This window comes from Globicephala melas, chromosome 5, assembly GCF_963455315.2.
Source record: "Globicephala melas chromosome 5, mGloMel1.2, whole genome shotgun sequence".
In the NCBI taxonomy this organism is placed as follows: Eukaryota; Metazoa; Chordata; class Mammalia; order Artiodactyla; family Delphinidae; genus Globicephala; species Globicephala melas.
The window spans coordinates 106,503,331-106,512,727 of NC_083318.1; the positions used below are offsets into that span (position 1 = coordinate 106,503,331).

Sequence of the window (9,397 nt, forward strand, 5' to 3'; positions counted from 1 at the left end):
CTATCCCATAGATATTTAGTGAATAAAGACTCACTATGTGGTAGGTACTCCTCTAGGTTCTGGGATAAAGCAGTGCTTACAGTGCATGAATAGGGTTGAGATCACAATAATCTAATAAACAAATGAATAAAACAAGCTAATTTCAGGTGCTGATAGGTGCTGTGAATGAAATCAAATATGAGGATACAGAGTTTAAGGTGGAGAAGCTACTTGAGGTAGGTAGGGTGGTCAAGGAAGGTCTCGAAACAGTTGGTATTTGAGTTGAGGCCTGAATGAGAAACAGCCAACTCTTCACAAAGCAGAAGAAAGAACTCCCAGGCACAGAAAATTTCTCACAATTCAAATGTACTGTCTTAGTCTGTTCAGGCTGCTGTAACAAAGTGCTACAGACTGGGGGCTTATAATCAACAGATTCGTATTTCTCACAGTTCTGGAGGCTGGAAGTCTGAGATCAGGGGTGCCGGCACGGTCAAGTTCTGTTGCAGGCCCTCTTCCTGTTTGTGGACTGTTGGCTTTTTCTACCTTCACATGGTGAAGAGCAGAGAGCTGCAGGATCTCTCCTCACTCATATAAAGGCACTAATCCCATGACCTCATGTAATCTAATCACCCCAAAGACCTGGCCTCCTAAAGCCGGGGGCAGGGTAGGATTTCAACATACGAATTTTGAGGGAGATACATTCAGTCCACAACAGGCACTAAGATCAGAAAGAAGGCAGGAAAGCTGGATGTGCAGCAATGATGTCCGAAAGGTGGATAGGGCCATATTAGGTAGAGTCCTGCACTGTTTGAAGAAGTCTGAATTATAATCCAAGTATAATGGAAATATACTGACAGGTTCTAAGCAGGGGGGGTGACATGATTTGAGTTAGTTTTAAGATATCAATCTGGATGCTTGCTTGATAATTACTTACAAAGGCGCAAGGGTGGAGGCAAGGGCCTAGCTAGGGTGAGACTGCAAAGGCTGAGGAGAAAGGAGACCCTAAAGACTGGTAACATATCTCCTCAGTGGTGAGGAGATTCATTGGTGAAGGGACGCTGAATTTATTTCAGTAATGTCTCCATACGTGCAATGTGTTTGCTGTAAAATACATTGTTTTATTATTATTTTATCAGACATGGAGATGATGGTGTGGTTGTAGGTTAGCAGTTATATATGTTAAAAAGGCATCTTGCTGTTGCTGTAAGGAACCGCTAGGCAGGGCTTTCGGTCCTCCCGAAAGAGGAGCAACAGTATCAAGGAAATTAATTCTTCCCTCTGGCGTAAAAGCAAAATTGCAGAAACCATTTGCTAAACTTGGCCAGCCATCCTTAAGAGGGCAGAGAGCCCCTCCTCAGGCGTTTCTTATTAGAGGCAATTTATCAGTTTTTACCTATTATGACAGATAAATGAAGAGAAACCCCCGACTATGGGAATTTATTGGCGTTCTTCTTGTGCTCAGACACAAGCTATTTTGAAAGTGGTATCAATAGTTGCCCTGACAGCAAACTGCCCTGCTCAGCGGCGATGGTGGAGCGCGGGGAGGTGATGGTCTTCAGCCACCCCGTCTTTCTGCCCATAAATCAGCATCGTAAACCATTCTGGAAGTGTCGTGATGGCGCTGAATGCATAAAAAGTGTTCGCAAGCCGAATCTATTGTCGTCATTCCTGGTAGCAGAGGGGACTGACAAGCCGCTCTCACATCGCCGAGTGGTAGCGCGGCATAATAAAGCGTGGTTTGCACCATGTGTGTCACAGATTTCTCGGGGTTTCTCGAGGGTTTTTCCAATTTCCGCCTCCCCCTGCCTTTGCAGTCATCCTGGCCCCAGCTGTGTATCGGCCTTTGACTCCATCTGTCCTTCCGCTGGGGACGAGTCTCTCTCGCCACATGGAGAACACAAGTTTGGCTCCCCAGTGTGATGATAACCCCCACCCTCTCTGCGCAGCCGGAGCCCAGCGTCAGGCCGGCTGCAGGGCCCGTCAAGGAGATGGAGGAGGGGAGAGCGTGGAAAGGCTGCCGCCTCACCTTCCTCCACCCCTCACCACTTTGCACGCGCAGCCCCGGCGAACGCCTCGCCTGCGCGACCTTCACCCGCCCCACAGTCCAAATCTCCGGGTCCTTTCTCGTTTGCCTCCCTCTGCTCCGTCCCCAGCCCAGCCACGAACGGGCCCCACTGCAGCGGCGCCTCGCAGGTGGGAGTTTGCCCGGGTGTGCGCCGCGTCACGACGCGGGAGGAGAGCGGAGGGGGCTGGGGCGGAGGGGAGCCTCGCGGTCCCCGGCGCCCCGAGACGCGACGGGTGCGGCCGCCCCCGGAGCCGCTGACTACACCGCAGCCCGAGCCGCGGCTCCCTCCTCCCTTCCTCCCTCCCTCCCTCCCGCTCCGGCCCCGCGCGCCCTTGCTCCCGGCCTCCAGCCCTTACTCCACCCCCTTCCCCGGCCCGACCCCCAGCCTCTCCTTGTGTGTGCGCTTTAAATAATTTCATTCTATTTGGCAAAAGAATAATGCACCTGACTTTACCAGGGCGAAACAACCAGCCGAGAAGAACAAGGAACAGATGTAAAAAGAATAAAAGGAGAGAGGAAAAGAGATGAGACTCGTTTAAAGAAATCCAGGGGCTGAAGAGGTGGCTGCAGCAGCAGAGGCAGCTAGAGCTTCCCTCCTTGTCTGCGTGAGCTGCGGGCGGAGGACGTTTTCACCAGTTGCAGATGTAACCTCGGGAACTCCTGTGTCTGTTGGTTTTTTTTGCCAAACAAAGTCTTTTCTTCTTTGGTTCAGACACTGAAGAGGCTCCTGGATTTTTCTGCCATCGCGCCACAACCTGGCAGTTACCCGGGAGCCTTCCCAAGGAGCTGGAGAAATGAGCCCTTCTGGGAGGAGGATGGGCGAAGGGCGTCAGCAGCTCGGGGCTCCGGCCGGGAAGCGCCTCCTGCTCCCCGGGAGCAGAGGGTCACCCAGCGGGCTGCCGGGCGGCGGCGGCGGCGCCAGGGCGCAGCGCTTCCTGCTCGGGCTCTTCGTGCACGCATGGCTGTGGGCGGCCTCGGGCTCGTCTGCCCAGGTGTTCAACCTCAGCCTTTCCGTGGACGAGGGCCTTCCTCCAGACACTTTAGTCGGCGACATCCGCGCGGGGCTGCCGGCCACGCAGCAGCAGCAGGAGGGGGGCGGCTTCTTTCTGTCCGAGGATTCGGATGACTCCCCGTTGCTGGACGACTTCCACGTGCATCCGGACACAGGCATCATCCGTACGGCGCGGCGCCTGGACCGAGAGCGGCGGGACCACTACAGCTTCGTGGCCGCCACGCTGCTGGGCGCGGTGGTGCAGGTGGAGATCCGCGTCAACGACGTGAACGACCACTCGCCCCGCTTTCCCCGCGACTCCCTGCAACTCGACGTCTCCGAGCTCAGCCCGCCAGGTACAGCCTTCCGCCTGCCAGGCGCCCAAGACCCAGACGCTGGGCTGTTCAGCATACAGGGCTACACCCTGGTGCAACCGTCCGATCTTTCTGAGGACCCCGCAGGACCATTCTTCCAGTTGCGCTACGGGGCTCCGGTGTCACCAAAGTCGCCGCCGTCCTCGTCGCCCCTTGAGCCCCTAGACCTGGTGCTGCTGCGGCGCTTGGACCGAGAGGCGGTGGCAGCACACGAGCTGCAGATCGAGGCGTGGGACGGCGGTCGCCCGCGGCGCACGGGCAGCCTGCGGGTGGACCTGCGCGTGCTGGATGAGAACGACAACCCACCCGTATTTGAGCAGAGCGAGTACCGCGCCACCGTGCGCGAGGACGCACTGCCAGGCGCCGAGGTCTGTCGTGTGCGCGCCACCGACCGTGACCTGGGGCCCAATGGCCACGTGCGCTACAGAATCCGCTCTCGGCAGGCGCCCGGGACGGGTGGCAGTGGCGGGACACTGGGCGACGCGGCCTATTTCGCGGTGGAGGAGATGAGCGGGGTGGTGCGGGTGCAGAGGCCGCTGGACTGCGAGGCTCAAGCCTGGCACCAGCTGGTGGTGGAGGCCCGCGACGGAGGTGCCGAGCCCGAGGTTGCCACCGTGCGCGTGTCCATCGCGGTGCTGGACGTGAATGACAACTGGCCCGCCATTCATCTACTCTTCCTTACCGAAGGAGGCGCCGCGCGCGTCTCTGAGGGCGCTCGAGTCGGCGACTATGTGGCTCGGGTCTCCGTGTCCGACGCGGACGGTGATCCAGAGAAGGCAGAGGAGGCTGTCGGGGAACTCGGTATGGGCCTCGGGGGCGGGAGCATCTCGCTGGCCTTGGAGGGCGGTGAGGGAGCCTTTGCGCTGCGGTCCGGAGGCTCCTCCGGGGTATTCTTTCTTTGCGTCGAGGGGCCCCTAGACAGGGAGAGCAGAGACCTGTATGATTTGCGACTGGTGGCCACGGATGCGGGAACCCCGCCGCTGAGCACGGAGGAGACGCTGCTGCTCCGGATCGCTGACCTCAATGACCAGCCGCCTCTCTTCAGCCAGGAGCATTACCGGGCCTCAGTGTCCGAGGCCGCGGCCCCCGGCACCGCGGTAGTGTGCGTCAGCGCCTCCGATGAGGATGAGCCCGGCACAGACCACGCCCGGCTGCGCTACGCGCTGGTCCCTCTCCCAGCGCGCTGCAACCCGGAGGCTCTGAGGGCCACCGCTGAGTGTGGACCATCCTTCAGCATCGATCCTGAAATTGGTGTGATTAGCACCACCCGGAGTCTGGACCGAGAAGTCCAGGAGGCCGTAGAGCTGAGAGTGGTGGCCCAAGACCTCGGAGAGCCCCCGCTCTCTGCCACCTGCCTTGTGAGCATCACTGTGGGCGACGTGAATGACAACGAACCCATCTTCCTGAAGCAGGTGTACAACGCCACCCTTCTGGAGCATGCCCCAGTCGGACACTGCTTTCTGCAGGTGAGTGCATCAGGCCTATCGGGAGGCCTGGGAGGAGAGGATGGACGCCTGGATGGAGAGGTTGTGAGTAAGTACAAGGAAGGAGAATTGTGATGTGGGTAGTTATACCCAAGCTGAGAAGGCAGGGGACATGGGCTCTGGTTCCTCCTCTGCAGGGAGATGAATGGGTTCCCTCTGGTCACCTAACTTTTCTGAATAGTCTCTAAGGTCTTTTCTACCTCACATTATATTTTGATCCTGATTTTGCTTATGGAATGCTGATTTCCTTCAGTCTGTATATGAGCACCCAGATAGGTTTGGGAGGAACAACCCTTTCTCGGTTTTACTTTTTAACAGTGTGCAAATGGCAATGTCGCATATATTTGAGGATCATTATGTGGCCACCTGGGGAAGTGAGGTGGCCCTCACACATTGGTTTTTCAAGTAAACAAGTGTATGCCTTTAAACACTGAAACTGTTTTGAGTAACTATTTCCAGAGACTTCTTATACATTGTCCTACCTTCTCTGGAAGTTTACGAGAGGTAGTGGAGGACATGTCATTTTTACCAGCTGCGGGCTGACCTCCTCCAGTGATGCCTTCTGGATTCAGGAGTAGCGGGGCTCAATCATCCTTTATAAAATGGATGATATCCTTTATAGACAGATCTCAGAATGTTGTGATGTGCACCCTTCTAGCAGTACTCCTTATGGCTTCCAATTTCCTAGTATTTATCTGATGTGAGATAACAAACTAGATTTCCAAGACTGGTTTATTTACTCCAAGATAATGTGAATAAATAAATAGAGCCTGAGAGGCTAACTAGTGAGTGAAGCTCTAAAACTCCATTTAGCTCTCAAGCTGGGTTGTTTTAAGACCTATATGGCTTATTTCTTGGTTCTCTGGTGTGGGGGTGGTGCGGGCAGGGTGAGGCTTTAGCCTTGATAAGTCACGTCTCAATAACCTTTAGATAAGTAAGATGCCACTGTATTTTAAAAATGGGTTACCTGACTTCTTCTCTCTTTTTTAATCCTTTTGCTCTGTGGGTAATAATAATCTCCATTCCTTTCTCTGTCATGACTGACGACTCATTGAGTTGCTAGGTTATTAAAAGAAGGCTTGAAAATCAATTAATGCTTGCTGCTGAAACAGATCCACAAATGCCGATGAATAACATAATGAAGTATTTACATCTCAATCAGAGTCTGATACGATGCAGGTTGATTGGTCCTTCTCCATCCAAGGTAGGGCCAGGGCTGGGAGTGACTTAGATCAGGTCCACCAATGTCCCATTGGTCAGAGCTTAGCCACGTGGCCTCAGGTGTACTGCAAAGGTGGCTGAGAAATGGAGAGGAGCACATACTGCCAGTGGGCACCAATTTTGTGTCTCCTATGGATGTTGAAAACTGAAGTCATAATAGATGAGAGGTTGGATTAGATAATTTCCAAAATTTCTTCCATCTGGAAGACCTTAAGGATCTTGGTGTGAAACAGTACAACTGGACTCTATTTAAAAGAAAATAAGCAGCGTAAATTAATTATGATTCCTTTGATTAGAACCTGTCTTTTTAGAGTTGTTTCTAAAATTGTGAGATGATTCTGCCATGAGGTGTGAGTTTATCCCATTATTATGACTTGGTATGTGGCAGATCCATTATGGTGAGCTGAACTTGCCTCAAGTGCAAGACTGCATCTTCAATCGCAGAAAACCTTTCAGGTTGCCAAGTATTGTTATAGGTAGTATTAAAGGGTGCTGATTAGAATTTCTGGAAATTCCAGCAATCTAGCCACTCAAGATTGCAGACACATTCTTATACACTGGGCTCTCCGACCTCACCATAGCAGCTTTGTGAGCTTTCTGTGCTGCATCAGCTCTCTCGCTGACTCTGTCCCCTAAGTCTCACCCAGAGTGTCTTCCATCTGCTTGCGATCTCTTTACTCTTAATCTTTCTTTATACCACTTTGTAAAAACAAACCTCCCCCACTCCCTTTGGATCTCATAGGCTCTTCTTTCTTCCAGGGCTTTGTTTAATTCCATTATATCAATTCTTACAGTTGAACGTTTCTGTTGCCCTTTACCCATTTTCTCCCTTTAGACCTCATCTCTGCTCAATTCTCCTTCGTCAGAACCATAAAAATCCCAAATGAGAAATGACAGGGAAAAAAAAAAGTTCTTTCCTGGATTCCCTGTAAAGGAATACCATGTCACCTAATAAAACAAAGTCTGAGACTTCTAGGTGTCTTGGTGGTTACTCCACAACACTAATCCCTGGGCTTATTCCACTCTTATTATGCTCCTACTGTGACCCCAGGGCAGACACTCTCCCATCCCCCAGTGCTGGCTGAACGCGTCCATGTTCTCAGACCCAAATTGGAACTTTCCAAAGACCTTAAATGTGGGGCCGAACAAAGGAATTTAATACAGAGGACAAGAACTGGTAGCAGCCTGAGATGGTTGACCTCTAGCCCCAAAGGGTTTTAACAACCTTGTGGGCGCTTGTCTGGATTTCTTAGTTCCTTGCTCCCCACTGCTCCCCAGGTGGAGAGCCCCTTCTTGACAGCCTGCCCCTCGGGAACTCCCTTCAGCACCTCTTGATGTTTTCGTGGTCAAGGCAGTTGCTCCTGTGTTTGCCTCTGAGTTCTAGTGTCTGGCCTGAAAGGCTCTCTTTTTCTTCAGATTACTATCAAAGAGACTAACCTCAGTCTCTCTTGGCAGTGAGACTGCCACTCTCTGCCCCACGCTAAATCCAACCATGTGAACTACACTGACAGCCTTTATCTTGTTGTTGTTTTTATAAATTTATTTTTATTTGTTTATTTTTGGCTGCGTTGGGTCTTCATTGTGGTGCGTGGGCTTCTCCTTGCAGTGGCTTCTCTTGTGGAGCATGGGCTCTAGGTGCGTGGGCTTCAGTAGTTGTGGCACGCAGTCTTCAGTAGTTGTGGCACATGGGCTTAGTTGCTCCGTGGCATGTGGGATCTTCCCGGATCGGGGCTCGAATCCGTGTCCCCTGCATTGGCAGGGGAATTCTTATCCACTGTGCCACTTTATCTTGTGACCAGATCTTCAAACAATGTAACTGCAGCCTTCATACCTGAATTACACACGTGCCATAACAAGATTATTCTCTTGTACTCCCCCAAATATCAGTACTGTGTTCATTTACTAATTCATTTGCTTAATCAGACAACAACGTTCATTGAATAAACAACATTCCATGAACAGTATTTATGGGGTACGTATTACATTCCAGGAACTCGTGCTGGTGCTGGGGAGGCAGCAGTGAGGCCAGGTCCCTGTGCCAGACAAGTGTAGAGTCCCAAGTCCTCTATCCCATCTCCTTCCCTCCTCCATGTGAAGGCATATGCCCCACCCCCACTTGCTGATCACCCCTTCCCGCCCTGTTCTGATCTCCCCCACCACTATGCTAAATTCTGCCTCTCCAAAGGCAGCTGTGTTCTTTTATTTCAGATCCGCTGGGCTTTCTTAGTTTAACCTGACTCATTCTCTAAAGCATTTTGGGCTGCTGCCCACTTCCTCTTTCTTGAATGCATCATCTTCACTGCCTTCTGTCTCACTGCATCCTCTCTGTCTCTGTCTTGCCAATTCCTCCTTGTGTCCCCTACTCAGTGTGATAGAGGCGTTTCCAAAGGTTTTTTCTTCCTCTCACTTCGATCTTTTCTATACTTTCTACTTAAGTATTTCCAGAACTGCAACTTTTTTTTTTTTTTTTAACATCTCCAGGGTCGACCTCCTTTACTAACTACAGATTAACATTTCTCTACCTGGTACGTATCTCTGCCTGGAAGTATTTTTGACATCTCAAATTCTGACATTTTTTAAATCGAAGTCATTTATCTTCTACTCTTTTTCTTTTTTCCCCCAACCTTCATTAATCAGCTCCTTTTTGAAACTTTCTATATTTTGTTAATGGATCCCTTCTATAGATGTATTTATGCATTTGGTGTGTGTCTGTCTGTGATTTTGCTATTTGTTGGAGTGGTTGTGTGTTTCATTGCTGAGAGTGACAAGGGTGCAGAGCAAGGTCATGGCTCATATAAATTAATTGTGTAAAAAGCAGGCCTTGGGATCCCACACACGGGCTGTGAGAGAGAGTACCTGCTGTGCTCGTGTGTTTGCTCTCCTGGTCTGACTTTGAGGAGCCTGACTAGGAGGGGTGCCTGGGCATTAAACATAATATGGACCATCTGGGAAGATGTGGGAGATGGGAAGGCCTGATGCCAACTGTGCTCCGTGGCCTGAGAAGGACTAACCTATATCTTGTTTCTGATTCATTACATCTTTTGCGGTTACTTCCTTTTATGAATCCCCATCCTTTAGGAAAGTCTTTCTAAATGTGTGAACTTTGTCTCAACTGTACTGTGGAGGTAAAAATGGAAAACCCAAAACACCTCTTGGGGTGGTATGATTTAAGGGAAGGGTTATTAAGTAGCTTTCATCAAAGTGTCCAGGGCTGGCAGTCCCTCTCCTGAAGTCTGGGTGGTGATGATGGCAAGGGATGCCGAGGTAGGCTGTCCTAGCGCCA

General features: G+C 51.3%; 1 protein-coding gene across 1 annotated transcript; it reads left to right on the top strand.

Moving 5' to 3' along the window:
* The first annotated feature begins 2,794 nt into the window (after positions 1-2,794).
* LOC138842688 (protocadherin-23-like) lies at positions 2,795-7,008 on the top strand. The gene is made up of 2 exons (XM_070045518.1): positions 2,795-4,879; positions 6,950-7,008. The coding sequence occupies exons 1-2, from the start codon at positions 2,839-2,841 to the stop codon at positions 7,006-7,008; spliced, it is 2,100 nt and encodes a 699-aa protein (XP_069901619.1). The 5' UTR covers positions 2,795-2,838.
* The last annotated feature ends 2,389 nt before the right edge of the window (positions 7,009-9,397 follow it).

Coding starts and splice junctions, on each gene's coding strand:
- LOC138842688 (XM_070045518.1), top strand. CDS start 2,839: ATGAGCCCTTCTGGGAGGAGGATGGGCGAAGGGCGTCAGCAGCTCGGG. Junction 4,880..6,949: donor ACACTGCTTTCTGCAGGTGA/GTGCATCAGGCC, acceptor TTCTCCCTTTAG/ACCTCATCTCTGCTCAATTC.